General features: G+C 43.4%; 2 protein-coding genes across 3 annotated transcripts in view; both read left to right on the top strand.

The window, feature by feature from the left end:
- LOC117893849 (zwei Ig domain protein zig-8) overlaps positions 1-24,363 on the top strand; it is a 41,027-nt gene that overhangs the window by 4,226 nt on the left and 12,438 nt on the right. For both annotated transcript variants that reach the window (XM_034800616.1, XM_034800617.1), the window contains exon 2: positions 102-318. In XM_034800616.1, the coding sequence (XP_034656507.1) occupies positions 279-318 (40 nt within the window). In that variant the 5' untranslated portion in view covers positions 102-278. The remainder of the gene's footprint in view (positions 1-101; positions 319-24,363) is intronic.
- On the top strand, positions 15,273-17,104 carry LOC117893151 (antigen 5 like allergen Cul n 1). The gene is given in 4 exon segments (XM_034799611.1): positions 15,273-15,428; positions 15,491-15,577; positions 15,580-15,908; positions 15,974-17,104. Coding segments are annotated over 4 exon segments (843 nt in total). The 3' UTR covers positions 16,245-17,104.

Raw genomic sequence — 24,363 nt, 5'->3', positions numbered from 1 at the left:
CAGCAGCAGGAGCAAAACGCGAAAGAGACAATGGGAGGAGCATCGCTCGGTAGTGTGCAAAAAAGAGACATAAAACCAATAAATTCCCGTATCTTCCCCAGAGATTTTGCCATAGATCAAAACCTGAACACAAAAACACAACGAAAGTGCGAATTGATAGCACCACCAAGTAAAAGCATATAGCAAAAGGAATAAAAGAAAAGAGAATTAAAGAAAAAGAGACTAGAAATAACAGAAACTAGCAAAAGAGAAGCCACTGCAAAAAGGGTCATCGCATCATGTTGACCCTGTGGACGGCGCTGTTCTGCTGCCTAACGGGTAAGTTGATCTTTTAATTATTTTATTTATTTATTTAGAAAATTAGCTGAAGATTTAAGACTTCATTTTATACGATTTCAAAGAGTTCTAACAGCTAGGCCTTTGGCTCGCTTAAGAACTTAGGATAAATCGCGTATTATATTAGTTCTACTTGTAGTTCTACCCCTAGTTCTATTATGTATCTCCCCGCGACTAGCTTCCTATTTATATGAAATTTATACAGAAAATAATAGCAAATCCAAGCCCACGCCTTAAAGACATCTTTGAAATTCAATTAAAGTTAATTGAAGCTGAGATTTATTTGGGATTACTCTAAGAACAAGGCACCATAAACCACAGACACCTTTCCTACAGTTGTGGCACTCGCGTTTGAAGAAGGAAAGTGGAAATGGGGAAATGGAATTAGGAATGAGCATGGGCATGGGCATGGCATAGGTAAAGCGCTCGCTCCTTCGCACATTCCATCTATCCCATATCCTGTTTAAGCATGCATAAGATTATCAGCGATATATGTATGTATGTACATATGAGGATGAGTGTACTGAGGGTTGTTGCCACACACACACACACACCCCCTCCTCCTCAAGGTTATTATTGTTGCTCTGGCGCTGCCACAGCAATGAATCCTTTTAAAAACATTTGTGGTTCAGGCTGCGAAAATCCTGATTTATGTTTCTGCCTGCTGCGTTGTCCTTGCAGTCAGCAGTCCTCCTGTTCTGTTCTGCTATGTTTTGCTCTGCACCGTTCCCTTGCGCTCTGTTCGCAGCAGGAGCAGAAGGGGAGCAGAGAGCAGAGGGCAGGAGAGAGACGGTGGGAGCCAAAGCAAACAAATGCGGTCGCTGGCTGGCTCGCTTGGGGTCGCCTTTGGGGCATATCGCATAACAGCGACGGCAGGCGGTTGGCGGCTCCAATGAGGGATGTGGCAGGCCGGGTTGACAGGCCGAGGGTCGTGTCGTGTCACTGCACTTTAAATTTTAAACGCAGCCAAAGCACAGCATAACACAGCAACTCACAAATTGCTCTCTCTCTCTCTCGGCTCTCTACACATAATTATGCATAATTGAAAAGTGTAATTATGGGACTCTTTCTCTTTCCTTCTGTGACTTTATGAGCCGCAAACTGTAAGCTCAATCAAGCGCGCAGGCAACAGGCAAAAGAAACAGCGAGGCAGACACCGCATCGCCACCAGCACCCACCAACAATCCACTCAAGCGCAATGTTTATGACTCGCGAGTCCTTTTAATTGCCACCGCCTGCTGCAGCTTTGAGTGGGAGCCAAGAAACAGCAATGAAGGCTGCGTAGGGGTGTGGGTGGAGGAGAATTGTCCTGCCACAGACAGACTTTTCTTTGAGTATCTGCCTAAGATTTCTTTGTCTAGTTGCTCGGCTGCTAAATGGCAAAAGAAAAATACGTTTACATTATCTTTCTACTCCCATTTCAAATATACAAATTTCGGCTCAATATAAATCACTTTCTCCATTAATTAAGCATTCGTAACACATCTTTAAATTCCTATTAAAAAGTGCAATCAAAATCATTTTTAGTCTCAATTAATTATTCGATTAATACAATTCAATTTTCGATATCTCTCGTTAATTTATGGCAATTATGCATAACTGAGCATTTATTCTTAATAGATTTAATTATAATGAATATAAAATAATCATTTGTTTATAATTGTTTTCCAATTAATAAATAACAAGAATTGTTATGTAGCCATAAATAATGCATTCATATCTGCTAAAAATGTTGAAATTATCTTTTAATAACTTTTATAAATTATAGAAAACTTATTTCTATCAGCAAGTTTTGCGTTAAGTAAAAAAGTTTAGTAATGTTCATGCGAAGTTTTTCCTTTTCTGTGCAAGAAGTCGGCAATAATTTACATCTTTCACAGCGATAATTTATCGGTGAGGTAATCAACGCTTTCTGTGTAAGCAAAAAGCGTTATCGAACGTGCAGCTACACTGACTTTCAGTCGTGTCCTTTGCTTTGTACCTCACTGGCCATCACTGCACGGAGCGAAAAACTGGGAAATATTTGCTAAAACTTAGTAAAATATCAGGAGAATTTCTGTTATCATCCCAATGCTAATTGTTAGCATTTCCCTTATTTTAACTTAATTTTTTACGTATTATATACTTAAGAATTGCTGGTATTTTTCTCTCGGTGTATTCTATACAATGTCCTTTTGTTTTGTGTGTGTTTTTTCCTGCCTGCCTGCCATGTGTTTTTATTGCATTAATTTTTATGGTCGCTTACTTTTGTTGTTCTTTGTTTCAGGTTGTATTTTGTTGTACTTTGTTGTAGTTGTTCTTGCTTCTCATTCACTCACAGTTGTTCTTGCTGGCGCTCTGCTGCTGGCGTTACCGTTGACTGCTTTTGTTTTACTTTGCTGCTGCTGCGTATGCCCCAAAGTAATAAAGCGAATTGGTTTCCTTCAAATAATTTCCATTTTAAATCCAGTTGGCAAATCCAGCACAGTGCCATTGCCCACCCAATCCCCGCCCTCTCCACTGCTTTTTGGGGATTGTTGTTCTTAGTTTTTGTTGTTGTTTTGTGCGCTAAGGAAAAGTGGCTTCATTTTCCCGCATAAAATTGTTGCCAGCGAGTTGTGGGCCCCGAGATTTGTTGTCGTTTGCCTAAAAGTGGCATGTGGCATGGGGAATGGGGCAGGGGCCAAGTGCCGCATTTGCAAATGTTTCTTTTACGCTTATCCTTTTGCCTTAGACTCTGCTCTTCCTCCTGGCTCGTCTCTTTATATTTATTCTGAGTGATTTCCTGTCCCTCTTCTTGTACTGCTTGATTTCCACTGCCTGCTCCCTTCTTGTACTGCTTGATATCCTTCCTTCCTTCCTTTCTTCTTATTCCGCTTGATTTGCTTAGTCTCGTTGGATCCTGGCTCTTGGAGCCTGGCAGACTGTCAGTTGTCAAAGTAGGCCTCAAAATTTAATTGAAATTTAGTGTAAACACAATGACAGCCAGTCGATTATCCTGCCTTCGAGATCTTTCCCTCCGCCGAGTCCCCTCTCTCGTTGCTGCTGCTCCAATTCCACTTCCTGTTCCGTGAACACATCGCCTGGTATATATTTCCCTGGTCTAAATCCTTTTGCGCGCAAATCCTGTCAACTTTTGGCCTTGTATATGTCAAAAAATTTGGAGCCCACTGCCCCTGCCGCTGTTTCCCCGCTTGTTCTCGCAACAAAACATTTCACATTCACACGTGTCACTGAGCATGGAGTTGTTGCCTGTCAAGATGCCACAACCCTAGAATACCCAACACACCGAGAACCCCCGATAACCCTGCTGCCAAGACAACCGGCAACAACAACAATGTTGCCAGCTCTCTGCATTAACGTTCACTCACAACCCACACACACTCACACCCCACCACACACCACACCTCATTCCCCCTCCCGCAATTTGTTTGCCTATTTGCTTTGTGCATATGGAAATGAAATGGCAAACAGGAACGGTCTGAAGTGGAGCAAAGAGAGCGCGAGAGAAAAATTACGTTGACACAGTGAAGCACACACAGTGAGTGCGGCACGCGCTCTCCCACTCCCACACACACACAGTAATGCCATCAGCGATTGGCCTAAGCAGCCTCATCATTTCGCTCTGCTCCCCTTCCGGGGGGTTGACTGTCTGTCATCCTCACACGCTGATGAGTGCAGCAACAGTTTAATGCAATCCTTCGACTGCCTCTTCTGTGTGAAGACTTACAGGCCATGACCTTTCTATGCCTGTACATTGCTTTTGCAGTGACTACTATATCGTATTTCGTTGCCCGAGGTTGATTTTGATGCAGTTTATATTTAAACTTCAATCAATAAAGAGGCATCCGCAGACAAACTTGACACCGAAACCTGACAGCTCTGTGATATTATACCGCAAGCAATTTATCCACCAAAGCTGAAGCATAAAGGAATTTGTTATAGCATTTAATTCTATCACGAACTGCACAAAAAATGTGCACAACTCAATGTTGCTAAGCGTATTATTTATAGTAGAAGTTCCCTCAGACTGGACAGAAGATTGAGCTTGCATTGGAAAAAATTATTCATAATCAACTTAGTTTATTTCAAAGGATTTTTATGTTTTTGTGGGGTGTGCAGTAAATTCATCAAATAGTTTTCAATTGCGGAAATCTGTGCACCTCAAACCCTTTCCTTAGCATTGAAAGGTTTTATTATATTGCTGTCATATCTAAAATCAGTCTTAAAAAATACATTTGTGGTCGTGCATTTAATTAGAAATAAAAATAAAATAAAACTCTAAACATACCAAAATATTGTAGTTAATGCCAAAAGCTTTGCGTCCATTCCACGTGCAATGTGGTCAGTTGCTATGCAGTTGCTTAATTCTGAAAATCAATAGAGTATTAAGTGTCATTAGAACAATTTAAAATGAAATATATTTTGAGTATATAAAAACCATTTGGGGTATTACCTACACTCAATTGAGATTAGAATGTCTAAAAGGCTTACCAGACCTGGGAAATCTGTTAAATGCAGTTGAAACTTTTACTGGCTGTAACACGAACCTCAATGTTTGAAAGTACAAAACTGTTTGGAAAAAAAACGAAAACTCATTTAAGCACTTTGCAAATGGAAGGCATAGAAAAAACAAAAACTTGTGCCCAAGCGAGAAAACCCTTTAAAAATAGACCAAGTTAAGAAAAACATTTCATTTGATATGCAACGTTCGCTAACAATTGATAATTAACGAGCTGCCCGCAAGTTTTTCTTTGCTTGATGCTGTCAGGGCTTTCTCAGGTTCCATCTTAACTCAGAGAAAACCCCAGCCCCACCCACAGTCAAGTCGAATTTGTAATCCGAGGCGTTGATTGCCACTTTTAACCCTTTTTTTTTGTTGAATAATTCTTTGGACTTCTTGTGTTTCTCTTGTGCGGAATGGCAGTTCATTTGAATTGTTTTTGTTGGGCTGCCGTTTGGAAGTTGGAACCCTCGTAATAGGGTTGCCTATTTTCAATTTCTTTGTGTTCATTTCTTTATTTTGCTTATCAGAGAACATCCTCCACAAAGCATAAAGAAGACATAACAGGAGCGAAAAAAAAATAAGAGCAGTACAAATTGTTTACGGATGTGTTTGTGTCCTTCTCCGAGGCACGATTCTGGGCCAAAGGAAACCCCCAAACCGAAAGAGGATGTAGCAGAAATTCATAACAAACTACATTTCATGGCATTGTGTCTCCTCCTGTTTCCCTGTCGCAGTGTGTATTGGTGTGTATCTGTGGGTGTGTTGTGCTGAGGAAATTCACTTGACTTTTGGCTACATTTTTTTCACTCTGCTTGGCAAGGCTTCTTCTTAGTCTGGTCGTCCTTCTCTCGGTGCTTGTGTCTGAGGGCATAAATAAGCTTTGGGCCAGACTTGCTGCAGTTGTCGCCGCTTGGCTGCCGCTTGACTGCGCTTTGGGCCAACAATGGTCGATGTTGCCAATACCCAAAACCTATATGTACTCATATACTCGTATATACTCGCATGTCTGTTTGTGCTTGGTACTTATTTATGGCTATTTGTCGGTGGAGTTGGCCAACAGTCTGATGCCATCTTTATATGTACATACACAACTCCTTGTGTAGCCCCATGAAAACTTTTGCAACTTTAAAGTCCAGAGATTTTGCGTATAAACAGGAGAAAGTCACGTAAAGAAAACACAAATTTTCGCAACTTTTCACCGGAAATTTACTTTGCTGAAGTTAACTCCTTTTTTTTGGCTACACATTTTGATAGTTTGTTGTTTGAGCAATTTATAATCTACGAACTTCAACTTAAGCTGGTGATTAAACCATAAGTGTTGAATAAACATTTCATTTTCCAATATTTCAGCTTGAAAATCCACAATTTCTACAATTTATTCATGTTTTCATATTTCCACCCCACACAGCTCGAAAGATTTCTCAACATTGTTAGCCGCTTATGGCTTTGGGCCCCGTTCAATGGCCATTCAAGTCAATTGTTGACATAATTGCCCAACAGCAGACTTCTAGGACAGAGCAGCTGGCTATGCTCTTGCTCTTGCTCTGATTTTCATCTCCCTCTAATCTGGCTCAGTTTTATTATTTCGCTAAATTGATTTTGAATTTAGTTCAATGTTTATGGTCAAATGATTTCATTTTTGTGTCACCAACCGAGCGGCCGGGATCCGGCTGTTAGCCATGGCCAAAGGTGAGGCTTTTACTATCAAACTGGGGCTTCAATTTTTGCCCTTTGTCTAGCTTATAAATCATTTGTGCGACGATGCGTAAGCAGACACCCCTAAGAGCCTTAATACCCATGACTTACCACCCCCACCCCGCTCAGAGGGGATAAGCTGGAGGCCCAAAAATAAATATGTATGTGAAACGAGGTAAAAATGAAAAGCGATGCCCCGAAAGTAATCCCCAATCGATTTTCCAGGAGGCACAGGCAAAAAAAAAGATGAGAAGCGAGACTCATTGAATGAGTTTCCGTTCGCTCGTTCGCTCGTTTGCCATTTGGCGACTTTGAGAGGGGTTCCCTACTCGTTTTGCATATGCTTTCAGGGAAAGGAATGAGATATGGGGCAAGGGATGGGGCGGTCTGGTCTCGTGTATAGGGTGTAAAGTGTCGGTGAATGCTACGTTATATGGATACATTTTTTATTTATTTCATATCCATTAAGTTCAAAGCGAAAGATGTGTCCGGACAGGCAGCAATGGCACCGACAACGGAACCGTCTAATGTATTGGCTTCCACTTTGCTTCGGTTCGGGTCTGGTTCGGAGTCTGTGGTGCCATCCTCCTCTGGGCACCATTCCCATCAGCACTCCCATCCCCCATTGATTGCCCCACTGCGCTGGGGCTGGGGCGACGTTGAAATTTCAATTACTCAAGCAAAATGATAAATGAACTTGTAGCCGCAAATTTTTGCCCTGCCTTTTGTCTCGAGTCCCTCCCTAGACCCCTTTACTCATCCACAGCCGCAACTCCTTTCTAACCAAAAGCCATTATGGGAACAGCCCACTAAGTGTGTGGGCGTGGCAGACATGTACACGTATACATATGCATGTACATACATATGTGTGGCATGTGCAACTTTTGCTAGTTTCTCGACTTTTTGACACTTTTTCTCACTACCAGAACGGGGACGGTGTCTTACAAAACTTTAAAGACACTTAACCCCAACAAGGCAAAAAAATACATATAGGAACATTTCCAAGCTAATTAGTTCTATGACCTAAATATTCCTTTAACGATGTTCCAATCAAATTTTACACGATGAGAAATTGCATATGCTTTAAGGTGCTCTTTCATTCTTACACTTTTGCAACGCACTGTATGCAGAGGCTCCATTCGCTTGCAAGGATTGTGGAATGAGGGAGAAACGAAGGAGAAGGAGCGCAGTGCTAAGTAAGGCCTTGTGTTTGCACTCAAGTTTGTTTTAATAATATTTGTTTGGCTCAGAGCTCATGAGAGCTGTCGTGACTAGTCCCGTTACAATTGCAGTTGCACTTAATGAGCAGCTGAAATATGGAAAGCTCCTCGGATCTTGCAGAATGTGCATACATGGCACATGCTCGTACATTGAGTTAATTAAATAGAACTCCCTAAGCCGTCATGACAACTGCTACTGAAGCGACTTCATTGGTGCCAAAACACTCACTCACTCACTCACCACTCGATACTTGCACTTCACGTGCACTCACAAAAAACACTCCAAAAGACTCTTGGGAACCTCATTCGTTCTCGGCTCCTCCTCTGGCAACGGTACAGTGCCTGCAATAGCAACAACAACAACCGTGTGCCACTCATCAATAATCAGGTGTTGCTTTGTTTGGTGCCTGCTGGCTAGAATGTCAGCCATCCAGAGACGTCATCCATGTCCATTCACTCAGTGAGGCACTGTAAACTCGTATCGACATCAACTTAATTGCATTTCATTCATTGCTAAGCCGAAAGGTGTAAGCGTGGGTGGAGCAGAAGCAGAGGCAAAGGAAAAGAGCGAGATAAAGGATAAGGAAAGGGAGCAAAAAGAGTGTCGGTGATGGTGTGAAGTTTTATTTCACTTGAATGCCGTTGCCACGCGCCAACCGTGGAATTGAAGTAACGAGAAAAACAGCAAAACACAAAATTTACAAAGAGGAATGGGATGCTAGAGCACTGTGAAATGACTTTCAAATACCCTTTTAAGATAATTATGTTTCGAGTACTTACTGGTATTGCCTGATATTGGTATTGGGCATTATGATATTGATATTACCGGTGTACGAATTCTATAACCGAGAATCTAAGCTTTAAGCCGTGCACTCGCTGCATTTTGCGTGTTAAGTTCCTCACAAAAACAATATTCCCGCCGACACCGCGCACAAAAAAGAAACAGGGGAAGCAAAACCGAAATGCAATGCCAAGTGGCTGTTCGTTTGTCTGCGAGGGGGGAGCGGGGTGCTGGCGCGCGAGACCAAAGTGTGGTGTTCAAGAGTGTGGGTAACAGAAGTGTGGGAGAGAGAGGATGAGAGATGCTGGCTGAACAGAGAGCGGCGTCAAACAATGGGTGCAATGAGCGAAACAAGTGGGCAAAAGAACAACTTAAGCCTCTCGGCTTTTGTTTGCTTTTGCATTCGTATTCATTTCGGGGCATAATTTGGAACAGAAAATGTTTCCCCTGATCAAATATGCAAAAAGTTTGTTGCATGACTAGCGGTGGGCTATGAATCCATGATTATATGTAGTTTATAGATAACGTGGCTATCTTTACTCTTTGTAAATAATTATCTTTGACCACTGTATGGAACTGTACTGCTGTCTTTTCTTACTCTCTTAATCGCTTTCGCCTCTTTGGCTTGCGGTGGCATCGACGCCAGCTTCTATGGTTGAAATTGAGACATTTCCCCTTCCCCGTCAACGCGGCAAACGAAACTGGCATGGAATGGTACAGTGAGAGAGAGCGTAAAGTAGGAAAAGAGAGTAAACTCCGTTAATTGAATTGTGCGCCGCACAGCTTCAATTGCTCGCGAAAAAGGGATGGCTGCATTCCAGCTGTCACATGAAGTGAGTGCCAGAGGGCAGAAAGAGAAAGAGACAGAGGTCCCGTTATGTAGGGGCAGGTAACGCAATTTGAAGCTTATGTTTCAGTTTCTATTTTAAGCGTTTTGGTTTTTGGCACGTTTCTCGTTTTATCTTCTTCCACCACACAAACACACACACAGATAACACCCTGCATCCGCTTGACTAAATGTGGATCCAAAACATGCTATGTAAACACTTATAACCGCACATCTGCTGCTCCCCAGCCCCCACCCACACTGTTCTCGCATCTCCCTTTCCCTTTACGGGTTTTATTAACACAAATATTAATTTTTGCGGCGCTCCATGTGGCATGTTTGTTTACATTGACGCCACTGTAAGCCATGTATATACCCTACCTCAAACACCCTTTCGCTGGTCTTGAATATCATTAAATTTCATCATTACTTGAATTTGCATGACACAAAGAGAATGTCCCCCAAAATTATGTTCACCCTCATTCAGACCTTGACTATGGCTTCATTTCTGGACACCTCCTTTGAATAACTTAGGTCCAAGTCCTCTTTTGAGGCCTCATCATGAGAGGAAAAGGGGCGAATACACTGCTGCTGTTGGAAGCTGAACAATGTCCATCAGTCCATCGCATCCCATCCCAGATCTGAGATCTGGGCAATTGCACCTGACCTGTAACCCAGTTCTTCAAGGCTTCACGGCACGGAAGGGGAAGAGGATATGCGGACTGATGGCATGGGAAGCGACTGTAGGTGCCCCAGAGGCCGGCGCAAGCGAACATTCAAAAAGCACCCCATTTGGGGTGCATTAACTTTGTGGAAAAGTTTGCGGTCGAAACTAGCGCGAAACTATGGAAACTTTTCCCTTTGCGGTCACATTCGGATCTCAAGCGGAATCAAAGGGCTTGTCTTAGGATATGAAGAAATTCTGTACTAAACTATTTCCATGCCACTTGTAAGTGGATTTTTATATAGCTGAAACTTCACTTTGTTGTGTGTGATCCAAGTGTCCATGTAAGATGGTATCAAAGGGTTTGTCTCTGATTTGCAGGAATTTTCTTACCGCAGAGGAATCTTTTTATAGCTTTAGTTACGGGCGGTCATCAGGACTCTATGTTAAAGTATTTATCATTTTAATTTTCTTTTTCTCTTTAAATATTTCACACTTTTTGCCAACTAAAAGTGCGGCTGTACCTTTTATTGTCAAAGTTGAGCCAAAGTTTGTGGGTTAGAGTATGCGGGCACAGGCCCCCAAACTGTGTTCTGGCCGAGTATATTATGCTCCAGTGACTGTTCTGTTGGCACTGCTCTGCAAGATGTTGATTCTTGAGAATTGTATTGTGCCAGCATCCTGGCCAAGGGGTGTCCAGGGAGCGGCGGCGGCGGCTGCAGGAAGCAATACAAATTGCAGCAAACTCTCGGCAGACTCTCGGAATGCGGCAATTGCACGCCTCGCTGCAGCCAGTGCAGCACCACCTCAAATTTCCCAACCACCCAACCCAAACCCATTCGAGAGCTGAGCAAATATTTTCTTAATTAGTTACAAAGAGAGTGCGGAAAACGGGAAACCAGGAGGATGGTGGTGTGGTAGTGACCAGGCAGGAAGGTTGGCTGCCAACTGGCTCAGTTGTCAAGTGTGAAAAATTGCAGCTCAAATTGTGGTACAAAATGGCTGCGAGCCTCGTGTGCCGCTCGTTAAAAGTCACGCAGGGGGACCTGAAAAAGTTTAAACCTGAAAGGAAACACCGGGGGAAAAATGTTTTCAAATTTATGCGTATGAAAACAGAAATTATATTAATTGCAATTGCAGCAGGTCGGGTCGGCAGGGTCGGCAAGGAGTGTTTAGAAACATGAAATTTCATTGAAAACAACAACAAAAACAGTATAATCATCGTCAGGGGGCTTGGGGAGGCAAGCAGCAAGCAAACAAACAAAAAAATTGCATACAATTTGCATGTCAAAAGTGCGTCTCGAGTTGGCAACACCCCCCGGAACGGGCATTGTATATGCGCCTGCTGGGCGACCCCCAGAGTAGATGAGAGTAAAGCAGTGCAGAGGAGGCCAAAGCAGTGAGAGGAGTGCAAGGCAGAGCAGCGAGAGCAGAGCTCTCCCTCTCATCAGCATAGCAAAAAGCTTCTTCTGGCTATTCCCACCACAGAGCTGCTGTCCCCCAACCCTGAGCTGTGTCCTCTGGCCCCTCAACAGCGTTGTTTAGCAAGCAATTGGGGAATTTACTTTTGCTCTCCTGTCTCTCTCTCTCCCTGGAAACTTGCAATCAACATAACAATTATGCGAGAAATGCGAGAGGATAGTGGTGCGGTTTCTGCGGCTGTCGGTGTGGCCCCCATGTCGGATTTTATATGCAAGAATATTTATAAAATATATATACAAACAGAGGCCGGGGCACAGCCATATGGCAGTTTATAGTGCAGACAAATTTAAAGATCAGGCAGCTAATTACATTGCGAGGGATTTACTCTACCAGGCGGACACATGTCGGGGAGGCAGCATTGTCTGGTTCCCTCAATCAGATAAGCAGCGGCAGGGCGCTGCGATTGACAAAGCGTATTTAATGAGCAGACTGGCAGCACAGACCCTGCCTCTGGCTCTGGCACCACCCAAGTGGTGGTCGGGGCACACGGGGCGCTACTGCGAAAATCACAAAATCAGTTGGCAAGAAATCACAGCAGACATAGAACATGAGTGGAGAGGTGGGGTGTGGAGCTAGGAAAAACCGCGGCGACAACATCAGCAGCAGAAGCAGCGGCAAGGAGGCAACAACACGACAACGACAACGACGACATCATGCTGGCAATGTTTGTTAGGGGATTGTGTTTTTGGGTAGAGGATTGCTGTGTGTGTGTGTGCGTGGCATGTTGGAATGGCAACTAGAAGCAGCTTGTGGCATATGCCACCGATGCGTGTCATCAACTGTCTGTCTGTCTGTTGCATATCGAGGGGTTGGGGGTAAGCACCCCCAAAGAGGAAGACCGAAAATTGTCTAGGCTGCTGCCGCTGCTGCTTCTTAAGGTAGGATAATGACATCAATATGCCACACGAAATGCTGTGTGACCTTGAACTCAAGTCTCATGGAGGGGGCAGAGAGAGAGAGAGAGAGAGAGATAGGGCGAGAGAGTGAGCAGACATAAAGTGCTGATGACTGGAAATTGTCTTATCTCTCTCTCTATTTATTATCCCATGCACACACGACGAAGAGGAGACTTCATTAGCAATCTTTCTCTATAACAAATGTAGATTTTCCCCATAAACCTCCCCACTCACCTGTCCCCAAAAATCTCTAGGGAATTTGCCACAACTTTCGGTTTTTGTGCAAAACTTTTCGCTAAAGTGTCGGTCAGAGAGGGGGAGGTAAAACACTTGCCTGGCCACCTCCAAGTGCCGCCAACCGCCAGAGTTTTTCATTAGTGCAAGTGCAGTGTGGAAGCTGCATGCCACACGGAGGCACACACACACACACACACACATGTGGGCCAGCTTCCAGCACGTTTCAGGCATTGCGGAACGTGCCAAAAAGCATTGCATAAGCGCAGGCGGACAACAAAATCAAAAGAGGATAACAAAAAAGGAAAGACGCAAATGTTGTAGGAGTAAAAACAAAAAAAATGAAACGTAAATAGAGAAAAAGTCGAGGACAATATTTTTGCAAGGCAAGGCAAACAAATCTGAGGCACAAACACACACGAAAATGGCATTGGCAATGCGTTTAGCAATCATCTCACGACTCGGGCAGACAGTCCACAGGACACTCACTCGCCGTGGCAGTGCATTGCGCATACACACGTTGCATTTGTCGAACTGCTTATGTGGCACGAACGGACTGCCTGTCTGTCTGTCTGTCCCGGGCATGTGTTAATAATGCGTGACACACACGACCAGCTCCAAGTGAGACTCCCTTCCTTCGATGTGACATTCGAATTGAGTGGAGACGAGCATTTTAAGTGACAGCTTGCAGCATGCCCCAAGTCCAGTCCGAGAGTGCTGCAAGCTGAGGCGGCACTGGCACTGACTTTGTCCTGCGTGTGTCTGTGGCGTGTAAATGACATTGACAGCGCACTGGCAGGCAAAAAGGAGAGAGGAAAGTATGCATTTTGCGCTCGGTTGGAGTCGAATTCTCAGCTATTTAAGGGGTATGCCGTGGTCGCAACTGTTTTAACACCCCAAAAAAAGTGATAAAGCGCTCTTAACATTTAAATCTTTACTTAAAATATGCCAAATAAATGTTTCAAGGCGCCAAAGTGGAATGGAAAGTTGTCTCCTTCCAACTGTGAGTGCGTGAGTGTGTGAAAATTTCAATTTCCTGCCACCCCGCACACATCCTTGCAGCCTGCCACCACCATGCCACAATCGATGAATAAATTCTGCAGTGTGCAAGGAAATTAAACAAAATTGAAAATTGTTGCGCACATAAAATTCCCTTTAAGGCGGGTTCGGATCCGTGCAACGTGAGCCGCTGCGAAAGTTTTAATTTGCAATTGACATTTAGCAAGTACTTGGCTGTCGCTTCCTTAAGCCGGGCTCAACAAAAACGGGGGGTACAAAATAGGGCATAAAAATAATTACAAAGTGCAATTATTAGCCTCGGATGCGGCATGGGGCATGCGACAGCCAAGACGCCTGCCAAGGCAAATCCAATTAAGTGAAAAGCAAGTGTAAGCCGATACCTTTACCTGGCTGCTTCTTTGCTCTGCTCTACTCTATCCTTTTTCCCTCTCTCTTCCCCCTGTAGTTAACTGTAGCTGCGCTGACCTTCTTTCCGCCCCGCCTTTAGCCCAGGCAGCTGCTCTCCGCTGCTCAAGTTTTGTCTCCTTTCATTTTGCGCTTTTTTTCTCGCCGCTCCTGCTGCTGCTGCTTGAAAGCATGAAATGAAATTGGCCAACAAGAGCAGCAACAATGGTAATAGTCATAATAAATAATAATGCTTAAATGTGTTTGCTAAAAAGGATAGAAAGAAATCTTTTGTTGGCCAGTGGCTGGGAATTGCCGAGCTGCCGCCCAGCCCTGTCCTGCCCGGGACTTGGACTTGGACTTGGCTTACTTTTGTCTGCTGCAAAACTGTCACTGCGTGTTGCACTTACAATGGCGAGTGGCAAGTGCTGGGAAGAGATGCTTGCACTGAAACAGAATGAGATATTATGGGGTCAAGGGTTGCCACAAAAGTGCCCGTGAAGCATTGAGGCATCCCTCCAATAACTTCTCAGGCAACCCTCGCTTGCCGGCCCTGTAATGAAAGTGAAAAACTGTTGCACCACCCACAAAAAAAGAAAGAAAGATGAGAATTGCCAGCAGAAAACTATTTCAATTGAGGTACAAAATGAACGACAAGGACATGGCGGCATTTTCTCTCTACCTCTACCTCGGCCGCTCCCTCTCCTTCCCCCTGGCTTTTTCTCTTATTTTCTTTTCTCCATTACTCGACTGTGTTTTGTGCCGCTCTCTGTGCTCAGATTCTCCACTGCTTTTGGTTTGTTTGCAGTTTAAATTGCACCATGAAAGGAACATTTTCACATTTAAGGATTCGTTTTCATTTGGCTTCCTCTCTATGGTTCCTCTTTGGTTGGGGGCATACAACTAGGATAATATGTCAAGTGGCATAAGTCTGTGAGGCAACAGCTTGTGCACCTTTGTAGCTGCAGAGCTGCCAATGGCATTGATAGCCTCGCAGCAAGTGTCAGCCCCATGGATGACTACCAATGCCATTTTGCACTCCACTCACCCAAATGGATTGTTGCTGTGCTTGTCTGCTGACGAGGCTTACAGATAGTCTGTCGCTCCTTCACTCTCTCTGTGCTAAAACAGCTGGCCCAAATAATTGTCCGATTGCAAAAGCAGTTGGACAATCCACTGCCCAATTCCAAGCCCAATTCGCTGCTGTATAAAAAGGGGAAATCAAGTGGCAAACGGGCAGTCAGCATCATGTCGCTAGATTTGGCATTCATTCTGTGTGGGTTGGGCTTGGGCTTTCTGCTACTCGAAGGTGGCAAAGCGGAGTCTGAGGCCTCCTTCGACTACTGCCAGCCAGGTTTATGTCCCCGCTCGAAGCGACACATTGCCTGCTCGAAGAACCTTGGAGTAAGTGCCACGCAAAATACAAGATTCCGGGGAAGTTCTTCCTTCTAAATTCTCCCTTTTAGAACTTTTGCATGCAGTGTCCACGCAATGCCACGTCATTGGTTAATCTCACAGACTATCAAGCGCTGATTCTCAACGAGCACAATGCACGCTGCGGAATGCCCTGGCAGCTGGGAAGAGCAACAATGATCTGCTGCCCCTGCCCGATCGCATGGCCACGATGCAGTGGCATCCCGAACTGGAGTACCTTGCCACCGTGTGTGTCATGCATTGTGCGCTGCTAAACGAGCCCTGCCACAGCACCAGAGAGTTTCGGAATCCTGGACAGAACATGGCACTGATTCATGTAAACTCCTCGCTGCCCGCGGAGAATCGCACGGATGAGGCGCTGATCAAGGATTCCATTGCGGCCTGGTGGTCGCCGCTGGCCAATGTGACGGCCGAGCAAGTGCTGAGGTTCCCCAAAGCCAAGCTGCGGAAGTGAGTGATTCAAACTGGGAGCCTTACTTGTGGGAGTACTCTTCATTGTCTTCCCCTTCCCCCAGTTCCCTGCGCAATTTTGGTGTGATGGCCCGCGACAACAACACCTTTGTGGGCTGCGCCGTTGTGCGTTTTGTGCGTCGTCGGCTGGAGCCTCAGTTTCTGCTGGCCTGCAACTATGCCAGCAACTATCTAGTGGATCGTCCCATCTATAGGGCAAAGGCAATGGGCTGCCAAAGGGGCGCAGATTCCAAATATCCCGCACTGTGCCGCACGGGGGAGCCGTATCCGGATGTAGCGCCCAACGAGAGCAGCAACCGACAGTCGCGGGGCTAAAAATGTGTTTGCTAGAGGCGTTCGGGGGTATGGTGTGGCACACACACACTCACAGTCTATTTAACATGTTGATTTGTGTCGGAATACGTGGTGGTCATATATCATCCACCAGGGCAGACACCTGCACCATTCCCATATCCATCCATGTAGCCATTTCGCAGACCTTCCCCCATCATCATCTAAAATATGATACGCGTTGTTTTCGCGGGTGTGTGGGGGGACAAGTTGGCATCTAATTTTAACGTCAATATACAAAATGTAAGAACGTGTCTTCATCAGCATCGTAATACACCAGCCCCAGCCCCAGACCCAGTCCCACCCCCACACACACTCTAAGTGCCTATTAATAATGTTGCCTCGCTGCCTGCTAAAAAAAAAAAAGGAAAAAAATACGTAAAATGTTTTTTCCTGCCTGGCTTTTATATTTTTAGTGGCAGCTACTTCTATGCCGTTTAATATGCCGTAACTTTGTCAAATCCGAGGCTCATTAAAGCAGCGTGGAAAAAGAGAAACCAAAAAATGTCACACAATTTTTTGTCACAATTAATTTCCTGCTAATGCGGTCGACGACACAACACATCCATTGTGACTTAATTAAATTTCAACTGGAATTAGTAACAATGTAAACTTATTGCCATGGAAAAATATACACACCCCTGCGCCCCTAGCCCACTTATTTATTGCTAATTATGTTTTGCGAATTTTTCACTTGTTCATTTTGACGAAAAATATTCAAATCAGTCGCTCATTAAAAGCCGTGTAAAACTAACAGGGCCAACAAAACTCCAACTCGCAGCACAAAATGCTGCCTCATAAAATCATGAATGCGTGCAGCATATATAAAGCGAAATATAAAATTATATGAGCTGTGAGAGTCACATAAATTATGGACAGGACTAGGGAACAGCGAATATGAGTAGGACGACGGGCAGCATCAGGAGCAGGATGGTCGAGTTTTTGTTCGCTCTGGATGGATGGATGAGTGGATGGGCTATTGTTTGTTATTTTGGCTCACTCTCAGTTTTAGTTGGTTGAATTTTAATTGGTTCGGCGAATATTTGGGTTAGTTTTTGGTAATTGGTTTATTAGAGGAAAACATTTTTCACTTGATGTATGGTTGAGGGGGCGAAAAAGAGTTTTTTGAATCAGATTTTCTAGCTCTCTGCCTGTCTCTTCCAATGTGACTAAGCATTGGAGAGTAAATTTGTTTATAATTAATTTATTTTCAGAGTTTTTAATCAAGTTAACAATTTTTAAACTTCCCCAATTTGTCTTTTCTCATGTTTTGTATGTACTCAAAATATTCCTCTATAATTTGTCAGCTAACCAAATTTATCAAATATCAAAATCTCATGTAAATATTTATTCTGTTTAATTCTTTAATTAGGAATTTAAAAAAAAAGCTGAGAAGTTTCTCCCGCTCTCTTATTCACTCTCTGTCTTTTTATTTATTCCATTATGCCCGAGTGAGTTTATAATTTATTTTCAAAGTTTTAGATCAAATTAATATTTGTGTTTTCTTGAATGTTCAATGTCTTTCACACAAAAATGATTATTTCATTGAATTTTTCGCTTAGGAAGAAGCTGTATAGAATTTTATTCCAGTCTTTTATTCTCTCTATCTCTCTATTTAATTGTGAAAACATAATTAATTTCAAAGTTTTAAATCAAATTAATGTTTGTTTGAATTTCCCAATTTGTCTTTTCTTAATCATTTATTACACTCAAAATATTTCTGAGCAACACAAAAATTCTGTTTGTTCTGTTGAATTTTGCGGCTAGGAAATTGTTTAAATTTATTGAAGCCAGCAAACAAAATGATTGAAGACTTTTAAGGCATTCTTCAAACAAGTAAATGCTTAAGAATTGTAAAATATTTTAAGCTAATTTATAATTTAAATACCCATAAAAGTATTCATGAACAGACAGCCAAATCATTTGGATTGCTTCAAAATGCTGTCCATCTGACCATTACTCAGGGCCTGTGGCTACACCAAATTTTACTGTTGAAATGATTTGATGATTTAGAAATAGAAACTGGCTAAATTTGAAAGCATAGTTAATGCGTTATTAGTTGCTAACGAGCATTAATTATGTGGAGCGTGCTCGAAAGATATTGGTGGCAGGATTTAGTGTTGGCTCATGCTGAATGTTTAATGAGCACTCAGATGTGTCAACAGGCTAAATGGAAATTTATTTAATTATGATTCATAAGTCACAAAGCGGCTTACAGCCTGCCCACAAAAACATGCGGAAAATGAAAAGTGGCCCGGCTGTCATGGCCTGGCCTTCGTCTTTCTTGTTCGCAGTCTTGGCATTTGCCACAGTTTTTCCCTCCTCCCCGTCTATCCGCCAGTCCTGCCACCCACTCTGCATGTTTGAAGTGTTTCGCTGTGGCATGCAAAAGAGGACTCCTCCGCCTCGGACTCCGACTTGTTCTCGGACATGGCCACATCCAAAAAGGCAATCAAAAGTTTCCTTTTGCGACAAAACAAAAACCAGACTGTAAAAAAAATCAACGCAAAACAAAATTTTGTGTACAAAAGCAAAACTTTTGATTTATGCAATTTGCGCTAAAAATACAAATCCATTTGATGACATTTGCGTGGATCCGAATGGGGAAATACGATTTGGCCAACAATTCCAATAAAATGGCCAAAGTAGGCTTTGATTTATTTGTCCTTGACGGCGAGGATATATGTCTGTCTGTTGTGTGTGGGGAAACTCCCCAAACACGAAGCTTGTCCTCGCTGCCAGCAAATGTCAATGGAGGTTCCATAATAAATGGAGCTTTGGGGCCAAAACTTTCAGAGCAATTCGTGCTTAGGGGTATCGTTCGTCTGTGTGTCCGTGTGTCTGTCTGTCTGTCAACCCAAATGCAAATGACCGACAAATATGCACAGCTTCATGTATACATACAGCAGATGTAAGCAGATGTGTGTACATTGTACACACACATATTCTTAGGACCGCAGGCTATGGGGCATTGTGGCCGCAAATTTCCACACAATTTATGAATGTTTGCGGAGCAACGAAAAGCATCCAAAAGCGTCTACCATTGCCGGATCATTTATTTTATAGTCCGTCGCCTTTAAGTTATTTTTCTTCATTATTTTTTATGGGGCCACGAAGCGAGCGGCCAAACAAAACAATTGCCAAAAGGCATTTTGACAATCAGCGAAGGAAGGAATGAGCATCACACATTGGCCTATCCTTAAGTTCATTTCCAGGGACCTCTGTTCATTAGCGCTCCCAGTGGCCAGAGCGGGAACTTTGCCTTATTAATCCTCCTATGGCAAGACAAAGGATATGGCTGGGCATAAACACCAAATTAAGTTTTACTGTTTCATTTATTTTTGGCCAGAGCAGAGCATACATTATGTGCTGTTTGTTGTTTGCCTGTGTGTTGTGTGTTGTGTGGGACGGGACTATTTACTTTTATGGCCTTAACTATCCTTATGTATCCTGTAAGCCCTCAGTGGTCTGTGTAATTTTAGCTGCCTCGTATTGGCATTTGATTGTTTGTAATGAGCTGTGCGGGGTCATCAACGGCATGAATAAAACATTGATCTCAACAGCCCAAGATAGGGGATAGAAGTGCTTGTCAGGCAGTCGAAATTGAAAGAGTGATTAGGGTTATGCCAGGAGGGAATCACTAAGAGAAGAAGAAGGTCACACGACAGCTTATAATCTGGCTTCTAATCTGTAGTTTAATTTGGATTTATCTGAAGTTTTTTTACTAATATAAATAGAATTTAATTTGCTCTTTGCTTCTGCTTCTAGTTCTGCCTTTACCCCCATAAATATTAAAACATTCTGAATGGAATTTTCTTTTGCTTTCTTTGTGTATTTGCTTATACACAAATACCATTCAAATTTCCATTATTTATGTGCTCCAATCGATTATGAATTCATTTCATTTGCACAAATAATTTTCAATGCATGTTGCTGAGGGGCAACGGGTGGGGTGGAAATTTGTGTGCTGCTTTCCGATTAATTTCTGATTTAATTGTTTCGCTTTGAAATGCGATTCCACTTGATTTAATTTATTATTGTTTGTGTGTATTTTATTTGCTTTTTTGTGCAGTTCATTTATGCATGCAATTTTTTTTGGTTAATTTTAGAACACATTCTTGTGCACATTTTCTACACATTTTAAATTAAATTTGAGGTTACATGTGGGCTTAGGAATGTCTGCCACCACAGCATAAATTTTGTATTTCTAAGCCAATAATTGATTATGTTGATTTCTGTTTATTTTTGGGTTTGTTGCACTTGCCACCACACGGCCACCAATTGTGCGGCAAAACATAATTCAATTAACGCCTGACCAATGGATGCCACAACATACACGGAAAAAAAAACAGTCTGGTATCCAGGGGGCGTGGATTAATGGGCGGCAAAGTGGCCGGAAAGTGGCGCTCTACAATTTGTGCAATTTCCGCCGCTGAACAACATCAAACACAAAAATCTCTCTCCACAGAGAAAAAAATAAAATAAAAGTGAAACTTTTCCCTCGTTTGATGTGTGAATTGCGCAAATATTTTTTACTAAAAAATATAACAAACCCCGGACTCGGACCCAGCCCCCGCCTGCAGACCTTTCCTGCGAACATTTATCATGTTTACATATTCATTTATAAGCGCTTTTTTATGGACACTTGTTCAATGAAAAACAAACAGACACGAGCAAAAACAAGGAGGGAATATATTTTCCATTTAATGCGATTAGCGGACAGCCTAGCCTCGAATCGGTTATGGATAAGGATTTGGCGGCACGGATCAACGGCAGTTGGACTCAATTGAAAGCGCGAAACGATATTTGACGGCGAACAACAACGAAAATTAATTGGCAGCTGATGCGACGGAGGACATTTCGCAACCAGCCATATTTCCGTTTCATTTTCATATTCAATTAATTTTCAATTTATGGCCGTTTAATAGTTTTCCTCCTGATGCTTCGTGCTGCCATTCATTCGGCCGCAGCTGCAGCAGAATCTAATTAGCATTCCAGCCACGCCCACATGCAAGGCACAGCCCCTGCCAGTGCGGCAATAATTGCTTAAATAAACACCACGACAAATAAACATTAATAAACATCAGCAGGGGGCAGTAACGATACAGCTGAAATGTGAATTATGGCAATCCCAAGTCTCTGTGGCATGCAACGAAGCGCGCGCACACGAAGCTCTGCCCCAAAGTGGCACAGAAAGTGGATTGGAGGCAACTCCATTTGCATGTTGCGCTGATGGTCATTCACTTTGGCATTTGGCTGCCAGCGGCAGTGCGTTTCAGCAGTGTAAGTGCACAGGGAATAGCTAAAGCTTCAGGCAATGAGTGAAGAAAGAATTGCTAAAGCCCTACACTTATGCCACGCACTGTAGCAATAGCAGGCCACAAATAGACAGTGCGTGACGGCATGGTCGTACTCTTCCGGCAGCTCCCTTCGAATTTAACATGGAAATTATGCATTTTTAATCAGATGACAGACAATAATGCTGCCCGGAAAGGCTCATGGCTTATGGCTATTGATTTTTTTCTGTGTGCACATCAAACAATTGACCTACCAAGAGGTGAACTCCAGTGAACTCTCTACGTACTCCGATGAGGATATAGAATATTTGATTCTATTCTAATCCGCCAAATCAAACAGGAACGAGAGCAGCGTAAAATCAAATCGGAAATATTTGTAAAGAATTATTTTCTGTTTCTGAATGAAATTTGCATGCAAATGCAGGGCTGGATTAAGATCAGAATTCGATATGCCACAACTCAAATAAACAGAGAGTACAGCTACAGACTCACATACAGCGTACTTTTCCTACAATATTTACTGCTCAAGATATTCTCAGACATTGTTGTGTGTGGGCGGGTGGAAAAAGGACGCATGGAAGGAACTCACAGAACTTCTTCAATTACAATTTGATTTGCAAATGACATAGAGAGGAGCAGGGGGCAACACTGCCAAGAAATTGAAGTGGAAAACTTTTCCTAGCGAGTCATGCAACAAGAAAACGAACAACATGAAAATTCCCATCGCAAAATGTGACAAGTTCCAAGCGGAATTAAATGTTTGTTAAAGGTTTTTGCCACTGATTAAAAATGAGTGAAAGCTTTGGCGCTGAAATATTTTCTGGGCGCAGCTCCTCTGGCAATTGCAACCTTTAAGCTCGCACTTTTGGTGCCCTTTTTTATACAGGCAATAAAATGTTGCCACAACATTAAAAGGGCGTTTGCACATAAATAAAAAAGTTCCTGGGCTAAAAGCAAACGAACACAAAAATTGGGTTAAAAATTAACTACACCAAAAATTTAAATCAACTGCTGGAGGAGTCGCGGAAGCAGGAGGAGGCCTGCTGACAGCGGTGGTTCGACCGTTGGGAGTCGTAAAAAATCGACTCCTGTCCGGCGTTGTCCGGCTACGAGGAGAAGGCGCTCGCTCTCGATGGCTGGCTGCCTGCCTGCCTGCCTGGCAGCCGTAAATAAAGCCCCGCAAACATTAATAACTCCCATTGGGTGTGTTAACAAGCAATGACCAGAGTGGGGCACCTCCCAATCCCACCGCGGAGCTCTGGTCTGCGATTTTTCCCTCCGTCCCTCTGCCTGTTCCTCCTCCTTGTTGCCACTGTGCATAAATTGCAGTAAAAATGGCGCAAAATTTTTACATTTTGTGGCTGAAAAACGATGTGCAACAAAAGGGGAACAAAGCGTGGAAATAAAGTAACACGGAGGCAAGCACAAAAATTGCGCATACGCCAGGTGCCCGTCCACCCCCGACCGTGCAGCAGGCAAAAACATAAAATGGTTGAATGATGAGTGCTAGGGCGAGAGACAGCGCAGAGGAGGAAAGCCCAGAACAGAGCCCTGGTAATGCATGTAAGACAATCATTTTGACAAGCACTCTGCCAGTGTTGCCACCGCCGCGCTGAGTTCAGCTCAGTCCTCCGGTTGCGGAGGAGCTGACTGTGGAGTTACGTTACTCATTGGCCCCGTCGCTCGCCTGGCTGCCTTCTGATTACTATGCACTTTGATACTTATCTTTAATTGAGGTAACATTCTGCATGCAAAAAAAAAATAAAGAGAAAGAAATGGAAAAGCGAAAAAAGGAAAAGCTTTAGCTGAACAAAAGCCTTGTCTTGTCTGCCACGCTCCGCTGGGCACACTTTTCATATCCCTCTGGTGTGTCGGTGTGTCCTGCATGGTTGTATGTGTGTGTGCCTGTGTTTTGTGCGGCTGTTGCGAACGCTTTTCGGGTTAAAGTGGGTTTCAGTGTTGGGTGCCGGGCAACATCAATTACAGCAGATGAGGCAGCTGCCGCATTTAGATTTGAGCTGAAGAAAAGGAGCAGCTACGGGGAGAAAAGCAAGAGTTGCTGGTGGAAAGTGGTAGAGAGATAATCGAGTGGTTTTTATGCATTTTTCACAGACCAAAGCTAAGGCAAAAGATCGTTTAGAAAACAAGAATTTATCAGCAATTATTATCGCAGCAAAGGCTCTACTTTTTGCTCTCTGTAAGTGGTTCTGCTTTGGTCTACCTGTGATTCTCTGCTCTACTCCATCTTAGATCTATTTCTCGTAGAAGAGACCGTATACCCTGAGCACAAGTGTCACAGATACTCAAGCAAAAGTCATTCTGTGGTTGTCCTTTTGCAGCTTACCCAGCTTTTCCCTGCGACATGCACTAATAGCTGTCCATCATCGATGGGTGCATCGATTCCAAGTAAGCACTAAGGAAGTTAAATTATATTCAATTTGCCTTCACAGGGAGCCTCACAGTGTTTATGCGTTGCTCCCTTTAAATGTTTAACGAGCGTAGAGGCGGCCCCACAGCAGTAGTTGAACTCAACTCGGTTTCAATTAATCGTTAACCCTTTCAGTGCCGGGCTCCGACATCATTGTGGAGTTGTGGAGTTTGCGGCTGCCCAGCGTTTGCTTTATAAATATTTAAGACCATTAAGCAGACAACGGCAAATGGTAGTCCACACACACACACACACACACACACAGACACAGCGAGAGAGTGAGAGAGGGAGAGGGGCAATGAGTGGCATGCGTAATCCTGGCCACATTCAAACATGCAGCCAGCCAGCCAGCCAGCCAGTAAGCGTTTTATGGCCATTG

This window comes from Drosophila subobscura, chromosome J (genome assembly GCF_008121235.1).
Source record: "Drosophila subobscura isolate 14011-0131.10 chromosome J, UCBerk_Dsub_1.0, whole genome shotgun sequence".
NCBI classification, from domain to species: domain Eukaryota; kingdom Metazoa; phylum Arthropoda; class Insecta; order Diptera; family Drosophilidae; genus Drosophila; species Drosophila subobscura.
Note: the sequence above shows the minus strand (reverse complement) of the source record. Positions and strands in the feature narration are given on the sequence as shown.